The sequence below is a fragment of the Aspergillus viridinutans genome, assembly GCF_018404265.1.
Source record: "Aspergillus viridinutans IFM 47045 DNA, scaffold_2, whole genome shotgun sequence".
Taxonomy (NCBI): Eukaryota; Fungi; Ascomycota; class Eurotiomycetes; order Eurotiales; family Aspergillaceae; genus Aspergillus; species Aspergillus viridinutans.
In genome coordinates, this window is record NW_025091218.1 from 804,645 (window position 1) to 822,023 (window position 17,379).

Genomic DNA, 17,379 nt, shown 5'->3' on the forward strand with positions numbered 1-17,379 from the left:
CCTTCGTACCTTCATAATGAATTAGCCTTCATGAGCTTTTGAACTTCACTTTACTCCTTTTTTGATATCAGGTGATATGGGAGTGGTACATTCCAGCCATGAGCAGAGGGAATGTTCTTCGCTGCTTCTAGTGCCAATTGGGGTGCGGCATTAACCATTCATTGACTAGACTAATCGATTGATATTTGATACATCGAGAACCGGATGCCAAAAAAGTCATAAAGTTGAGACCTGCCAAAAGTGGCTGAGATGGGATCTTCATCGCCTGAAACACAGGGGCCTCTGCAACATAAACTATGATTGGCTCCTATTCTTGTATTGCTTGGGAGGTGCTGCAGAGAAACCTAAGGCACGCTAGTTTTCCCCGCTAACTCCCCAAGCGACAAGAATCGTCGGAATGTTTCATCTGCCACTCACTCACGCAACTACTCTAGATTTCTCCTATCTCTATCTAGACCCTGCAAATTCGAATCCTTTTGAATCCTTTTGGTCCTTTCGCTACAAGTCGACACTCGAATAAAGTAATCGATCTCCCGATTCAACGCTCAATTGCGGAATTGATCGGCGTGGACTCCGTTCCTCTCGCTCTTGTCACTGGAGCATCTTTCCAATAGCGGCCATAACTCCGACTGTGGTTCAGGGGCAGAGAAGAAACATCCGAGATTCTGAAACCAACCGCAGTGATCCTTCGCGTCATCGTCTTTTGCCTTTCTTGGGCCATAGGGCTACTCCGTACTGCTTATCGTTCTCGTCAATTGCTTTTTTTTTTTTTCCTTCTCCAATTAGAGTTCTAGAACGGAACTCGAGTACCCTAGCCAGAAGGCAAAAACCAAAAAAGGAAAAAGGGAAGCGGCAAAAAAGAGAGAGAGAAAAAAGTGTAATCGTGATCGACTTGCTTGCCCTGTCTGCGAGCTGAATTTGGGACACGAATATCATCGTCTACCCTTTAAAATTAGGCATCGACCCCACCTTCCTGCTTCCTTCCTTTTCGTCATGTCAGCTCAAGACGAGTTCAACAGCCTTGTTGCCAACAACCAGGAGAAGTTCTCCACTCATCCTGAGGACCGAGATAACTCTGATCGCGACTCTGAGCCTGCCTCTGACAACGACACCAACCACGACGACCACGCACACTTCTCAGACTCGGAAGACTTTGACGGTACCGCCATGGGTTCACGGACAACTACATACCGGGTCCCCAGGACCAAGTTCGACGCCAATACTGGGCCCAAGGGCGTCATTGCTGATGCCCAGGCCTTCGAACGTGCGCGCAAGCGCTCCTTCCGCAGAACCCTACTCAGTGCCACGGGAATGGACTATACACATCATCGTTCCAACTCCAAGTCGGTCACTGATGATGTCAATCTTCTGCAGAACTCCTCGCCACCGGATGGCTCCGCCAGCGAGGACGAGGAGCAGTTCATGCGCAAGTGGCGGGAGTCGCGCATGCAGGAGCTGCAGAACCGGAACCTACGACGTGCCAGTCCCCGGAGGAAAATGTACGGGTCCGTCGAGACGGTGGATGCGGGGGGTTATCTGGATGCTATTGAGAAGGTCTCCTCGGAGACGGTCGTGGTGGTGTGTGTGTACGACCCGGAGGTGAGTAGTATACTGGTTTATGCCCCTTCCAATGGAGGCTCGTGGAACGCACAACTGACAATGAGCGCAGTCCAACGTCAGCTCCCTCGTGGAGGACTGCCTGGATACCATTGCGCGCAGGCAACCAACCGTCCACTTCATCAAGCTGGACCATGAGATCGCCGAAATGGACCACATTGACGCCCCTGCTCTGCTGGCTTACAGAGCAGGTGACGTCTTCGCTACTATCGTTGAGATTTTAAAGCAGATCCCCAAAGGCCGGAGCTGCAGTGCAGACAGTCTGGAAGACCTACTCAAATCGTATGTTGATTGCCAGGCGTCTGCTTTTCTTTCCATCGTCTGCTAACTCTATACACAGCTACCGGATTCTGTGGTAGACCTCCTTGCTTGAAAGTCTTCTCTTCTCCAATTTTCATTATGTTATGCAATATCATTGCTCCACTAGAATGAGCACAGCGGGCGCATCGGGCTTCTTGTCGTTTCCTTCTGGTCTGTTTCTCATTTTCTCTACAGGATTTTGTTTTGACGTCTACTATCATTTGGTTCCTTCTTGATGAGGCATTACTTTCATTCATGGACGGATATTTGGTGATTTACCTTCTGGGTTTTCCACGCCTCTACTATCGTGCTGTTTCATTTGTCTCCGGCCTCGTCTGCATGAAACTTTTGAGATATCCAAATCGTTTCGGTTTTCAGTTTCATTTGTTCTTTTTGGGCATATGGCGTTCATCTTTCGATAGACTGATTTTCTTGAAGATATTATCATCTCAATTGATTAGAATTGGGCCTTGTCCTTGATCATGTCTCTCTTTGTTGTTTCATTAGTCACTAGGATCATTGCTTTCGCCAGCTCCCTACTTCTTGGAAATCTTCTCTGTATGAAGGCCACTCAAACCCAACGAACCTTCATCGAACCAGGGATACAAATCAGGATAAGTGGGTGGGAAAATAACATGACCTGGAAGAATAGGAAGTTAAGGAGATAAAAACAGAATTGGAATAACGGGTTTAGAAAAAGAAATGAAGAAAAGAAAAGGTACAAGAAGAAAGCGACTACAGAGCCCCCTTGTCTTGTGTAAAGTCCCACAGCATCTTGATCAGGTTGTCCGGTAGGGTATAAAGGTCGACGTGGAATTCGCCCTCTGCAAGCCAGCGATACCGGTTAGCAATTGTCTCTCGAAGATAAATCCATTTTTTGAAACAGATATAATTGGCAAGACGTACGCTCGACATCGTTCTTGGTATATGAGTCTGGCGCTTTGTGGTCGTGTACCATCTGCACGACCTGGAGGAGGTCGTCTTCTCCAAGTCTTTGGAGGCCGTCGGCCAATTTGTCCATGTCGACCTGTTGCCGGAGGAGGTTAGTTTACGTGTCATATTCGCCTGAAAAGATCCCCCTCGGCTGGGAGAAGAGAAATCAGACTCACATTCTTCTCCGTCCGCTTCTTCTTTTTCGATCCCTCCTCGCCTCCTGCGGCGCGTTTCGATTTCACTCCGTTCTCGTCACCGGGTACTGGTCCCGACTCGCGCAGTGCAGCCAACAGCGCTGGCTTGGGATTCTTGAATGTCTGCAAAGATAAGAGGCATGAGTACAAGAGCGACTCAGGCAATAGGTCGCGCGAGAACACAAGGGCTAGTGCTCACAATGACATGTTTGGACTCGTAGCGCGCCTGTGCGAAATTCAGGTCGTGCGTGAAAAAGTGTTCCTTATCGGCGGCAGTCAGGCCAATCTGCAGGTCGAATTCGCCCCATCCTTCCTCCGAGATTCTGAATGGAGGGTTCTTGAAAGCTGTTGTTTGACGCGGTTGCATGTCAGCCTCGATACATCGATAGACCCTTTTGCTCATGACGTGACAAGAATTTGATAGCATGGCGGTAAAGGAAGCGACGTACTCTGAACTGCCCGGTCCCCGAAACTGGGATGCAACGTGTATGTCACCTTGTCGAAGACGTTCGCCGGCACCTGCTCGCCGTGCTCATTGACGAGGTAGACCTCAATCGACCACGATCGCAGTGGGAATCCTTCAACGCCGGAGTCCTTGTTTCTACAGTAAGCAAGAGCAAGCGTCAGCATCCGGGCAAAACACAAAAGGCAGAACCACCAGCTCTATCCACTAAGGCCTGTAGAAAACGGAAGCGCGTAGCAACAGCCCGGACCACGCGCGTGCGCAATGTATTCAGACAGTCAAAGTGTAAGAAAGGCATGGAGAGAGGCATCGCTCTTGCGCAGCTCCGACAGTTGGGTATGAGGGAAGTCGACGTACACGACATGCTGCTCTGTGACCAGCCGGACTGTTCTTTTGACCTACGCGGCAGGGAAAAATATCGGCGTCAGCATCATGCGATAGCAGCAAGGTGATCGGTACCTGCGTCAAGCATTGGAGGGCGTAACGCAGGAACTCCATTCATCGGGTGAATCAGACGGACTCACATCGGGCATTTTGCCAGCGGGCCTTTCTTAGGCTGACGTAGATCGGAGGTGTCAGGAAGGACGGAAGAGCGGTCTTTTGTACGGTGTTTTTACTGCAGAGTACTGCAATGGGAGACAAAGAGCTATCGGGCTCAACTCAAGGGTCGCGCGAATCAAGGTGAAGCGAGGTTGGATGTTTCGCGCCAAGCCTGCAGAGAAATCAGAAATTCGGACTGAAATACAAGTGTCCAACGTCCACCAGCTGCAGTGAGCTCCAAGTAAGCTCTACTTTCAGAGAGCTCAGGTAAGAATGAATGGAGAAGATAGAAACGTGAGAGGAAAGTGAAGGCGTTTTGTGGAAGCCTTCATCGATGCTGTCAAGTGGGGGAAAGTAGCGGGCAGTGTGACTCGCCACCAGAGAGCTGAATATGCCCAAGGTCGCTTTCATCCAAACCTCAAGTGCAATAGAATGAATCGGGAGTCAACTGGCTGTACCACAAGGCTTACGTGAAAATACATGTCTTTCGTCATACGACTGAGTCAGATACTGAATTACAAGCATCTCCGCCTACATCCAATGCCTGCAATTGAGGATGTGCAAACGAGAGCAATCATTGCAAGACAAAGGTTCACAGAGCAGATCTAATAACTAGGACAATTCGTACATAAAGGTGGGGCGTATTCATGCGTATATTCGAGGGGATAGTGTGTCTATCTACCACCAAATTGGTTCGAACGTCTTAAGGCACGCGATATCACCTGCCAGACGATGAGGGCGCGTTGAATCTGATGCTTGGTCGACTCAAGCTCTCATTGTCACCAGCTTACAGAATCATTTGCGCACTCAGGTGAAATCGTCGGGGGGGAAAGGGGGAAGGGGGATTGACAAGAAGATACTGTGGCGGGGAATAATGGAATTGAAGGGGTGATGATGAGTTCAGGGACAGGCCATAAGTCAAAATTTGTCGAAATAGGATCGAAATTCAATGGTTACAAGAAACACCGCAATTTCCAGGAGCGTGGAGCTGCAGACTTCTTACTGCTGGCCGATGAGCTTCTCGTTCTCCTGCTGGGCCTTCTCGAAGGCTTCCTTGAAGAGATTGGCATCTGTAATGTCTGCTTAGCAAACATTGCATAGAACCCAAGCTTATCATCATCCAGGACTTACTCTCGCTGTTGGCGAAACGAATGGCCAGGGTCTGAGCCTCAGGTTCACCCTCGCTGACGTCCGCAGTTACACTCCAAACCCAGCTGCGGTCACTGCCGACATTGGGCTTGAGCTTCATGTCGGGGACAACTGCGAAACGATTAGCCTCAGCACAGTCAACTCAGCTGGGTAGTATATAGAGACTAACCGTAGTGGTTAGCGCAGACCTTGAGGGTCTTGTCTCGGCGCATCACTAGCCGGGTCTTCTGGTTCTCCTTGTGCTTCAGAAGTCTAACGTCACCGGTACCACGCTCCTTCCATTCCTTGCTCTCAGCGTCGAATCGGAACAGCTTGGCACGCATCTTAAAGACCTGCTCCTCAAGCTCTTCGTTGGTCTTAATCTCGACCTTCTCCGTCAGGCGAATAACGGGCTCGAAGTGGACATCAGGGGACTCGGGTGCCTCATCCTAGATTTATCAAAAGCTGTCAGTTCGTAGCTTATAAAGAACGTTTCACGGTCCCTCCCGTTCTACAGAAACCCGCATTCCAAAAAAAAAAAATGCTGTCCATCACACGCGGTAAAAAAAACCAAGAAAGGAACCGAAAGAGACGACTGAAGGAATAACCACAGCATCAAGACACCAAACAACAAGCATAATACGAAGACCAACACCAGTGTAAAAAAGCAAACCCACCTCTTCTTCACCCCGCTGAGCCTTAGAAGAACCAGAAGGCTCATCTTTAGCGTCTTCAGTCTCCTCCTTCTTCTCCTTCTTGGGACCACCACCGAACATGGAGAAAACGCTGTCAGATGTCTTGCTGGCAGCATCCTTGACAGTGTCAACCGCAGCCTCGGCCACGGACTTTTCTTCCGCAGGCTTCGAGTCTTCAGTGTTGGCGGCTGGTGTAGTCTCCTCAGGCTTCTGAGCCTCAGGAGCGTTGGTGGCGGGGTCAGGCTTGGTTTCAGCGACGTCAGACATGGTGGAAGGATCTGGGGTTATAGAAGTTTTGTAAGTTGGAGATTGCAGTTTTGAAGCGAAGGACTATTTACCTATTATTCGGATAAGAGGAAAGTTTTATTTGTGGTGGAAGGCAGTGAAAGGAAGAGGCAAAATATGTTTTGATTCAGGGCCTGCAAAAGGTGGGGAGTTCGTCCCGCTCACAAAATAATCATGCCCGGGCCCCCAGCAGTGTAGCCTAAGGCTACAATTTCTCCACTACTGCCACCGCTCAAGGCCATTTCCTACAGACTACAAAGCACGGATGATCTATGACAGTCCTAGAATTCCCAGCATGATTGTCTTGCCAGGATGGATGCGTGAAAAGCGTAAAGTAGCAATTGTTCCAGTAATGTCATCAGATAAGCCATATTCTTGTAAACCCTGTTAACCCATGCTTATGACTATCCGTCCGTCCCTATCGCCTGAAAGATTTCCCAAAACAAGATAGCAGGACAATCGAAAAAAAGAATAAAAAGTAATGGACTATAGACGCCAAATTTCGCCAACTGCAATATTTATGAGGATTCTTCCAGGTGTGGGGAAGCTTTTCGCCTCATCAGACTCTTTACCCTTCTCTGAGCCCTATCCAAAGCGTCGCATTTCCTAGCGTTTCGCATTTGGCGCTTGAGGGCCCCAAGGTCGAGACTTCGGGCAGAGGTGCTGACTTTGTTCCATGTGTCGCCCATGAACCCTCTGGCTTCTCTGTTGAATCTGTCTGTGTGACTCTGTATCACAGATGAGGCTGCCAGAAATGGTTGCACAGCAGTGCGCTTCACGACCTCTGAAAGTTGCTTTGACGTAGACATAACTGCCTCTCTCGTCTCCAGAGAAAATTGCGCAGAGCCTTGCCGAATTATATCAGCTTCATGTCGCAAGAAATGCGCTTTCCTCACTACATCTCCCATCATCAACTGCAAATCGATGCACAACCGACTGTATGCCCCTGACAGGCCGGTGTGCGCCAAACCCAAGTCTCGCGCAAGTTGGGATGAAATAGATTGCGCCGCTCGCTTCCAGCTCGAGATCTTGAGCCAGGGTGTCCCCAAATCAACTGACATGGTCTGATTGAGGAATGGCTTTGTGTCTGCAGTGATGATGATGTCAACGACACCATAAGCATCTCCCCTGTCTAGTCTTAGCGTGTACACTCCTTCGAATAGCTTGGAGAACTCGTAAGCAAGAGAAACATTGTTCCTGCTGATTTGGACATCGAATTTCGGTTGCTTCTTCATACTGAAGAACGTACGCGGAGGCTTTAGAACAAGGTGGCAATCACCGACTACCTGTATCTGGAATTGGTTCGATTTCGCGTCCTGCGCAGGACCAGGACCAGATGCGACTCCACTAATAATGTTCCCGAAGTGCGGTCGACCCGAATATTGACTTGTGAGCAGCTGTACTTCCTCCGCGGATGCAGACGGTGCTGAAAGGGAAGTCTGTCCTAGTCCTCCCATGGAAAGAAGACTGGAGGGGCTTGTCATTACAGCAGGAGATGGGGGGTTTGAAAAGGTAGGATGAGAGAACAAATGTAAGAGGGACATAGTAGTAACCTGTAGGGCCGAATAGCACAATGTGATAGCTGTGATGAAAACGATAATCATGATGCTCAAACGCAGGAGGGGCGTCCAGTCCCGGTCGTCATTTCGGTAGTAGACGCCAGAAATCGCCCCATTGAAGATCTCCGTGCTAAAGAATCGCTTTTTCGTTTCTTCTGGAGAATCTAATAGGTGCACCCGGGTTTTGGATGGCACGCGAGGATAGACCTCTGCTAGAGAAGCCAGGTTCCGGTTGAGTTGCCCAGGAGTAATGCTCTCAAAAGTCTTCAGATCGATGGGGTACCTCCTCAGAACTGTAGTCTTCCCAGTAGTTGGATGGCGAGCCTCCAGACACATATGAAGACTATGGTAGTTCAGAGGAATTGGCTCGCTCGCCATCTTCCACAGCGGCTTCTCCGAGATCATCAAAGTCGGAACACCATGTCTTTCCATGAAGAAGCGAGCTAGTTTTTGCGTTTGCACAGCATCGGGAGTGTCCATGGTCGAAAGGAAAAGGATGGCTACGTCCGGGAGTGTCCAGTCCGAAGAGGATGAGACTGTGTAGTCTAATCCGCTCCGAGAAGACGTGCATGCGGGCCGATTCTTGAATATCAAGCTGATCGAGCCAGCATCGTCGGTCTGAGCGACGGAAGAAGCCTGAACGCACTCGTCGACAATGAGCTGCACATGGATCGGAAGAAGTTCTGCAAAGTTCGGTACGGCCCCTGCACCAAATGCAGTGGGAACGACATGGTACCTGGAAGACTCTGTGGAGCTACTCTCATAGCTGCTGCATGAGCTTGACACTAGAACATCACCGATTTTGTCTAGTATGATAGTGCGATAATCAGAGTGCCCAACATACAGCACACGGAAAGGTTTCTCGGTGTCGAGGCTTCTTTTTGTCATTGTCTGTTGGACTGTGACTGTGAGGAGGGAGTCTTGATAGTCGCAACCAAGATGCTCTAGGAGTTCTGTGGACTCAAGGCTGTCAATGACCCGGATGGTGTGTTTCAGCTCTACTCGTTCGGCTTCAGGCCACTGCTCAGGCTCGACGAATTGAATCGACTCGCTTGATTGATAAAAGGCCGTCTTAGCGGTAAGGTTACTGCCATCGATGGCATCGCCCGTTTGAGTAAATAGGGAGGGGAGCTCCTGAGACTCAGAATCATTGGTCCTTTGATTATATTCCTCCTCATCAGTGTCATCTTCGCCAACCCCATCAGCCTCGCTGCAGCTGTACTGGTCATCGAGACTCGCAACGTCGTCTGGGCCGGTCTGATCAATCAGAGACCCCGCGTCAGTCTGCTCAGAACGAGTGCCATCCTCAGAATGGGCGTCGGAAGCACTTAAGGCTGCCCAACTTTCACTCAACGACTTGCTGGTGTGTTCTGCCGCTGGAGTTGACGTCATACTTGTAGGTCTCGATCGTGATAACCACTCTTCAACAGAACCACTTAGCGGTGGAAACGTTGGATATTGGAGGTGGGGTGTGCCTGAGACAGAGGGACGTCTGGAGTAGGGCTCTGGAGAGTCAGCCATGTTTTCAGAGTGCAGTTGTCATCGAGCAGAGATGGTTATAGCAATGAGGTGATTGCGTAGTCTCGGTCGAGTACAGAGAACGACGACTGAGTCTAGTGGACAGATTTGAAAGGGGGGATACGTTAACTTCACAGGGGAAGCTCTGCCCAGTTCTATCTGAGAATGATAAAGGACAGTTTGTCAGTGAACTTCCCAAGATCAACTCTGCCTAATAGGTGGATGCCTGATGATTACTATAGCAGCGGAGAGGACGCTTCCCGGCCTAAGGGAAGAAGTAGTCAGGTGCACTGAGGCACACAAGTCAGTTGAATGATGGAAAAATCCAAGATGAAGATCCTTGTCCTACATCAAAGAAAGAGCAGATCAGCGTATGATGGGCCCTTTGACAGATTTTCTCAAAAGCAGCAATAGTAGATGAGGGAAGCGGATTGTGCCTGTTCATTGTAGATAGCAAGAACAGCCACAGGGCGGGCGGGGCACATGACAGCGGATGACGGGGTACTACAGTCCGGGACGATAATTACAAGGACCGGATTATCGAAGTCAGGTGGAAGAGAACTAGATACCTTAGGTCCAGTATGCCCTAGGCAGCCATTAGATACTAAGGCTGCAGTTACCTCATCATGTGGTGTTCACCATGAGGATGAGACATCATCATTCAGTCGTTTATCATTATTATCGTTGGAGCAACTGATAACGATAAAAGTATCACGGCTAAACCCGAACAGGCCTAGGCTATGCAGTACCTCAATGTCAGGGCCAATCCTCCATAGATTGGCCCTCCACTTTCTGAACCCTGGGATAACATTTTGAATTGGATCCGGGGTATCAACATATACTTGAGCGCGCCCTCAATATGCGCTCTTCTTCCTATTCTTTACTCAGCTCCGGAATGAATTGCGCGGGGATGGAGGCTGATCCTTCTTTTCTGTAAATGCATGACCACAACGATGCGTACAAGCTTACAAATAATTCAATCTTGGGAAACGTCACAAAGATGGATTAGCTCATGTTCTATGGACAAGTCATGCTCATGTGTATTATTTGAGACTCAATGACGCATATGAAAGGGCCCTTCCTCAACAAGGGGGCTCACAGGGGACAATATGTACAGTCGGGTCATGAATTAAATGCAGAAGGGCAGAAACAGAAAGGGGATACTGGGTTGAAAGGAGACGGCGAGGGGAACATCAATATCAAGAGGCATGGGAAAAAAGGGGTAGGAATTCAATGATTAGATATCAGAGGCCTCAATAACAGCCACATTGCCGCTGTGTAATCCTCGGTTCACGTATAATGCTAGGCCTCGAGAGCCTGAGATGGCCATAACTATTTCCACACCGTTGCCAAGGACGCTCACTTGGGGGCTTCAGCGAATGGCGATCAGAAAACAGCACTGGCTCAAAACCGAGACAGGCCAACGGAAGACTCTCCAATGCATCTGTCTGGTACAGGGGCCTGCGGAAAGAAGACTCTACACGAGTCGGTCGCTGGCGGTGCACTAGCCACAGCTTTGAAAGCGGCACCGTCGAAGAGTCGGATCAGCCAATGCGCAAAGAGAACTCTTCGGAAAGTCGGTCAAGGTATTCTCTGAAAGGAGATGAAGATTTCGACAAGATTTATAGGACGTGGCAATCCAAACAAGATGTACGAAGCACGCTAGATGAATCTGTCAATATGATGGTGTCACACCGTCTTCCGTATGAGAAGTCGTCAGATCCGTTAAACGCCGTCCAGAAGAACCCCACGGCCAACACATTCTGCAGGCCCAAGCAAAAAACTCCCAGGGCGACCCAAGTAGCGCTCATAATCGAACAAGTAGGCATGGAAAGGGTGTTGCAAACATTATACAGAGTACATTGATGGGTTCCAAAGGCAATTCAGGTCTATGGAGATGCCCATCCTCCAGCAACTTCTACCCATTCGGCGAGACAGCTGCCTTGTTTGCCTTCAACATCCACAATATCAGTATCACACCTGCATCTGCAACCGACACCGTTCTCCTTGACGGCGTCAAAAGTCGCCCAGTATTCATCTTCTTCGATTCGCGCCTTCTCATCCACCGTGGTCTTTTCCAGATATGGGATTCGGGGCAGTTGTCGCGCAGGCGCATTTGCAGGACAGTGTTGGATCGTGGTGTGACGATAGCCAAAATCACGGAAGTAGTGGATGTCGCTGGGAGATAAGAGAGCGCCAGCGGCTAGCGAGTGGATAGGCGCATCACCCCACTGTTTTTTTAAAAAAAAAAGGGTCAGTCCAGCCAAATAAAGACCACGAACCAATTGAAAACATACTCTCTCCATCCAGAAGCCCCCGCTCTTGTCCATCATCTCGAAGAAATCCTCATATTCTTTGCTGCGGAACCAATCCAGGCGTGCGATTTCGAAGTTACTCCAGAAATGGCACATGTTGTACTTCTCGCCCTCCATAGCCTCTGGATCAACTTCAGGAAGTGCATTCTCGCCCGGATCGGTAAGGAGTATCTCGTCGGGAAGCTTGTCCTTCTTCTCTTCTTCCGGCTTGGGTTCCTCCTCTTCAGGCCTCTCAAGAAACATTTCCCAAAGTCCCTTCGACTTGAGATTATTCTTTCGCATATAGGCGGAAGCGTAGCGGAAGATGTTGGGTACAGTTTCGCGGAGTTCTTTGACGGCGATAGTGAAACCGTAAGTCTTATTAGCCTCGGCCATCATGATAAAAGGATCACTATTGTCCGTAGTTAGAAGATGTGGCCAGTTGCAAAGATGGGAGTTCTATGCGTACTATGTAATATCGCAGAAGTACTTGATCTCCGGTTCAAGACGCCAGTACCACTCGTACTTCATGAGGAGGGGATGCTTGTAGAAAAACCTGCCGGCACGTTAATCATAGCTAACCACGACAAGCCGCAAGACACTCACCCGGAATAGAATCTGCACATATGATGGTAACTTTCCATGCCTCCATACATAATTGCAGCATCTCCCTGTTTTCTGATACCTTCCTTGGCAACCTCGTGGTCAACCCAGTCAGGGAAACCCCACATGGTCTCATCGATCTTGCCAAACTCCACAGGGGCGCTCGTGTAATTCTTGACGGCGGCCTTGAACTCATCGTCGAAGTCGCCGTCGTTCAAGAATACATATGGATAGTGGTACCAGCGATTGAAGTGACGCTCAATGGATTTGAGTGACTGAACAACACCCTCCAATTCCTTGTTACGGGCGAGGACGACAAACGCAGCATTTGCCCGTTTATAGTCAGGGGGCACCTCTTCAACTGGCAAGCAGCCGGTAGCAAAGACCTTGTCATATCTCTCACTTATTCTCCTGTAGCAAAGAATGGCAGGTTAGCTTTGAGGAGTGGTACGATGAAGGGGCTGTGGATGCGATTCGAACCTGATCGAGGGCGGAGTGCCTGCCGGAATGAGAATCCCTCCAGGAGATGCTGGATGTCGCACGAACAAGAGTAAAATGAGGATAATCACAAGGCACGGGAATAACAGAACAAAGCCTAGGGGTATGGAAATCGATGAGTTGCCCTTTAATCGTATCCTCCGCTTCAGGAAAGCGAATCTGGAAAAATTCCGAGCCTTTTCGCGTGAGCTGTCATCGAAGGGTAGATTTGGCGTAGAGGGCAACCGCTTCACAATGCGTTGAATGAAGCTCATGATGGCAGTGTCTCCACGCTGCGTCGACTTTTTCGCGAAAAAGTCGACGCAAAACACCAATGTCAGGTTCCAGCGGTAGATTCAAGGCTCTGTCCGAGTCCGGACGAGCAGCCTAGTCTGAACAAGAGCCGTGGTTGATGAGCGGAGGATAGATGCTGAAGTCGTTACAACAATCCGCACACGAGACCAAAGGGAATCGAAAGCTGATGGATGTATACCCAGCTGCAGATCGCAGAAATATGGACAGGAATGTGAATAGAAGAGTATCGAACAAGGTAAGAATAAGTCCGCAATCAAGAAAGGAAAAAAAGACCAGCAAAGAAAAACGAGTGGCCGGAGGAGAACCTCCTTTCTCTTTCCAACTTTTCCCTCTTCAATCGACCTGATGCGAGCAGGTGCGAGAAGCGTTGAAAGCAACGCAGGGGACCGTTGTCCTAAGCAATGAGGCCGAAGACACGGGGGTAGTCGACGAGGTCATCAATCACAGATGGGGTTGGGGAGGAAGAATTGGATGGGGAGGTGGAAAAATTGCGGGAGGTATCCAACAACGGGGCGAAGGTTTGAGGGTATGATTTTGGGGATGGGAGAATTGGGAGATTCCGCCAAGCCCAAGGAGGCGCAAGCCGCTCGCTCTGGTCACTGTCACACCGGAACGGTAAGTTTACGAGCGGCTCCAAGCCGTAATACCGCCTGCAGTACGGAGTACGGATTAGATTATCTACGACCTTTTAAGGTGCCAGGCATTTTCTTCGACTCTTCCTTGAGTTCACAGCAAATTACTAGTACCTTACCTGCTCGGGGATCAGGATCATTAAGGTAACGAGTCATTACGATGTTCGTATAAATGATGAGATGAATAAGTTTCGTCGATAACTGATAATTATAGAGCCGCAATTCGAGACATCAAACATCACCTTTTTCTCTGATTGCGATATTCTGAGGTGCTATAGGAGACCGCATTGATCTTTCATCTATCCAGATATCCAACTACGCATCTCTCGGAGTACATAGCGCATGATACTCTGTACTTGCCATGCAGGGTCAATTATGGAGATTTGATAATCAGCTGATTGGCAATTTAACCTATGAAGCATGCATATGCAGTCAGTCATATGGACTGGCCTACAGCACTGATAATTACAGAGGCACAAGGGAGTACAGATTACATCGAGCAGGTATTATTACTGATCAGCAGATTACCCACAATTCTGGCATGCCAGTGAGTAGTGTGTAGGGAGTGCGTGTGTTTTCCTGAAGACTATCATCTCAAGAAAGTCGTCCCTTAATTACAGTACTCCTAGGTGTGCTCCTGATGGAGTACCGGCCCGATGATACAGCAAGAAATGTAAAGTAATGACAGTCTCAACCAAAGGGATCTTCCATTAGTACTGATGGTTATGAAGATGGAACTGATGAATTGGATGGTATCTTGATGATTCTTATTATGGATGGTTGATACACATAGAAAGAAGAGAAAACAGAAAGGGAAATCATAATTCATAAAGAGCAAAGGTAGTCACGCTTAGTCAGAGCTGTTTGCATTATTTGCATTTTCATCCGTGACAGTACCTACCACCAACCTACCGTAATGAGGAGTTCGTCACCAGGTACCCGTACCTATCTTACCTTACCTTACCTGATGACTTGGTATTTCAAGTACATTTATGGAGAAGATAAGGTATAAACCTCAGGTGCCTCCTCAGACCCACACGTGACCCTTGGTCTAAGGAATCTGTCAAGGTGGCCTCTTTCGCCTCCCTTTTTTTACTTCTAACAGCGAAGGGTCTGGACCGTTGTTAGTACGTCGTTGTTTTTAGAAATGGTAGTTAGACTTAGTGTGCGGTCCTCGGAGTTCGAACACAGGCTCGAATCTTCAATCCCAAGAGTTTGAATGAAATGATTTGATTATTCTCTGTCATGAAAGCGATCTAATTTTACCCATATTTTCACTCAGGTCGGTAGTTGAAGTACTTACATTCAGAATCGAACAATAAGGGGGGCATATCCAATAAAACCATCTGCCAGGACCACAAAAATCATCTATTTAGTAACCAGCCTACTCTTGTAATAAGCTATTACTACCGAATCAAGCACCACCTATGCGTAGGTAGAGGCATGCGCCCCTGAGAAGACAAGGACAGCCGATACTGAAGTGTGAAGGAGAGTAAGTAGCGTTGGGGTTCATTCAAAACAGGTTGATTCTACACCAGATCAGTGAATCTTGCGATGGAATAACAAGTATTCCCTCGGGTCTGTATGTGAAGATCTGATGGCGAAGCAGACTCGAGTCCAATCAACCAGTCGAAAAGGAGTCGATTCGAAACAGAGCTTGATTCAGGACCGGAGGGAGTTGCCGCCCTCACCTCAAGTAGGTAGTAGTCTACTCCTTAGTAGTTAGTAGTAGTAGCTTCACCCGACGTCCCAGAAACTCGAAGCATCTCCTGTCGGATGATCTACCAAGTACTCATTAAAAGCCGTCCATGCGTTCCATGGGACTGTGATGGAGGAACTTCCTTCGAGAAAGGGTCGTTTCCTCTTTACTTACAGCTCATCTCAACGAACAACCTTGAAAACAAGAGAGTGTCGTCCTCATTAAGTGCAGCGCCTTCGGCTCCTTCTTAGGTATCCTTCTCCACACGACCGTCATCGCCGCATCTTAATTTCTTCCAAATTCGGGGTTGATTTCACCCCTCCTAGGAAGTCCGAGGGACGTTGGTCCTTGTGACACAGTCTCGTCAATTATCTTGCCTCTCAGACAATCAGACAGAAAGTTGCCCTTCACCTGGGAACTAGTCAGAAATATTCCCATCGTTTCTGCCTACGTTCTCAGGTGCTCGTCTTGTATTTCATAGGGACCTGTCCCGCAGTGTCTTTTCAGATGCGGACATACAATTTTGAATTAGGATCCTCATCATAGGCAATTTTTCGCTTCAACTTGCGGCCTGGGCATGTGGTCTTCATACTAAACCCTCCGTGATTCCTCATAATCTCAATTTTGTCCCTTCGAAAGGGAGTCTGCGACCGCGATGGATCAAACAATGTCGAGCTCCTGCCCGCCAATCTCGGAGGCGCATATGAAAGCCCCCTCGATTCAGTTTCCCGACGGCACTGTCCAGCAGTCTACATTTTTACGGCCTATACACCCTTCCCCCGCCTTTCGCAATGGCCATGTCAACTTGGACTCATTTTCTCCAGTCAACGAAAATGGTAGCTTTGAATTCGATCGAGTCCTGAAAACTGGGAAGGTGCATCGTCGAGTGAAACACAAGCATGTAAGTCACTTTCGATACAGACGCACTTTTGTTATGTTCTAACTAATATCTTCTTCCAGGCATTCCGAGCTTCTTGGAAGCCTGCCTACCTCGTCCTCCGCCCGAACCTCCTGTCAGTATATAAGGATGAGGAAGCGACGAGACTTCGGGCTTCCATAACTCTTTCGGAAGTCACAGCGGTTGCTCCGGTCAAATCCCCGCGATCGTCTCGACAACACGTCTTCGGTATATTCTCGCCATCCAAAAATTACCGCTTCCAGGCTTTGTCGGAGAAGGATGCAGAGGACTGGATTAGACGTATTCGTGCTGAAACTCGCGCGGACGAGGAAGAAGAAGCCTTCTTGGCTCTGTCGCGGAAGAGAAATGTACCAGCGACCAATAGGCAGCACGTCGAGGATACTACAGATCACTCGGAATTCGAATATCCGGGAAGAGCAAGCTCGCCTGAATTGGGACGGTCACTTTCACCTGGCCGCTATTCCAGTCGATACGGCTCCTTACAAGACCACTCGGGAAATGAGATTACTTCCTATTCAGAGTGGTCTGATGGGCCTGCAAGCAACACCAGTCCTCACATGAAGCCCAGCCGTTCCCTGCAGAATTTGTCTACCTCAGCCCCCGTGGGTGGACAACAACCCCAACCGCGAGATGTTGGTCGCAGTCAGGACTTGGGAATCCTCCGCGATCCAGAGAGAGTTATATGCAACGGCTATCTCCAGTGCCTTCGAATCAAAGGCACGGTGCGCCAGTGGAAGCGTCTGTGGGTCGTCTTGAGGCCAAAGAGCCTGGGGTTCTATAAGGATGAACAAGTACGATAGCCCTATACGATATTTTCTTAAGTGTGACTCGACAACAAGCTAACATTGACGACTAGGAGTACTCAGCTATCAAAATCCTGCCCATGTCTCAGGTCATCGAAGCTGCCGAAGTTGACCCTCTTTCACGTTCAAAGAAGTTCTGTCTTCAGATAATCGCCGAAGACAAATCATACCGACTATGCGCACCTGACGAAGAATCTCTTGCCAGGTGGTTAGGCTCGTTGAAAAGTATTCTTGTTGCGCGCAAGAAGTTGGAGCCTGCACCAGCAGCATCAGACGCATAGATATTAATTTTTGGTGTCGACAAGCCAACACATATGCTGGCTACTGGCTCACTTCAATTTTCATTCCTTTCATTGCGACCACTTTCTTCTCTCCTTGCAGGTCTTAAGTGACCTAAGGTCCTCT

The 17,379-nt window shown here is 48.9% G+C and overlaps 6 protein-coding genes across 6 annotated transcripts; 2 read left to right on the forward strand and 4 right to left on the reverse strand.

The window, feature by feature from the left end:
• Nucleotides 1-993: 993 nt before the first annotated feature.
• Nucleotides 994-1,976, forward strand: Aspvir_003887 (phosducin family protein; the record flags this gene model as incomplete). Its single annotated transcript, XM_043267126.1, has 3 exons — nucleotides 994-1,599; nucleotides 1,670-1,899; nucleotides 1,958-1,976. The coding sequence occupies 3 exons, from the start codon at nucleotides 994-996 to the stop codon at nucleotides 1,974-1,976; spliced, it is 855 nt and encodes a 284-aa protein (XP_043123061.1).
• Nucleotides 1,977-2,652: 676 nt separating this feature from the next.
• Aspvir_003888 (putative transcription initiation factor subunit (TAF30)) lies at nucleotides 2,653-3,674 on the reverse strand (the record flags this gene model as incomplete). The annotated part of the gene is made up of 5 exons (XM_043267127.1): nucleotides 2,653-2,741; nucleotides 2,824-2,944; nucleotides 3,027-3,167; nucleotides 3,244-3,389; nucleotides 3,494-3,674. The coding sequence occupies 5 exons, from the start codon at nucleotides 3,672-3,674 to the stop codon at nucleotides 2,653-2,655; spliced, it is 678 nt and encodes a 225-aa protein (XP_043123062.1).
• A 1,372-nt stretch (nucleotides 3,675-5,046) lies between these two features.
• Nucleotides 5,047-6,137, reverse strand: Aspvir_003889 (Ran GTPase-binding protein YRB1; the record flags this gene model as incomplete). Its single annotated transcript, XM_043267128.1, has 4 exons — nucleotides 5,047-5,117; nucleotides 5,179-5,307; nucleotides 5,366-5,624; nucleotides 5,853-6,137. The coding sequence occupies 4 exons, from the start codon at nucleotides 6,135-6,137 to the stop codon at nucleotides 5,047-5,049; spliced, it is 744 nt and encodes a 247-aa protein (XP_043123063.1).
• Nucleotides 6,138-6,673: 536 nt separating this feature from the next.
• Nucleotides 6,674-9,235, reverse strand: Aspvir_003890 (uncharacterized protein; the record flags this gene model as incomplete). Its single annotated transcript, XM_043267129.1, has 1 exon — nucleotides 6,674-9,235. The coding sequence occupies one exon, from the start codon at nucleotides 9,233-9,235 to the stop codon at nucleotides 6,674-6,676; it is 2,562 nt and encodes an 853-aa protein (XP_043123064.1).
• Nucleotides 9,236-11,121: 1,886 nt separating this feature from the next.
• On the reverse strand, nucleotides 11,122-12,881 carry Aspvir_003891 (glycosyltransferase family 15 protein; the record flags this gene model as incomplete). The annotated part of the gene is made up of 5 exons (XM_043267130.1): nucleotides 11,122-11,463; nucleotides 11,530-11,938; nucleotides 11,996-12,082; nucleotides 12,133-12,540; nucleotides 12,610-12,881. The coding sequence occupies 5 exons, from the start codon at nucleotides 12,879-12,881 to the stop codon at nucleotides 11,122-11,124; spliced, it is 1,518 nt and encodes a 505-aa protein (XP_043123065.1).
• A 3,038-nt stretch (nucleotides 12,882-15,919) lies between these two features.
• Aspvir_003892 (PH domain-containing protein) lies at nucleotides 15,920-17,255 on the forward strand (the record flags this gene model as incomplete). The annotated part of the gene is made up of 3 exons (XM_043267131.1): nucleotides 15,920-16,153; nucleotides 16,213-16,962; nucleotides 17,028-17,255. The coding sequence occupies 3 exons, from the start codon at nucleotides 15,920-15,922 to the stop codon at nucleotides 17,253-17,255; spliced, it is 1,212 nt and encodes a 403-aa protein (XP_043123066.1).
• Nucleotides 17,256-17,379: the final 124 nt, after the last annotated feature.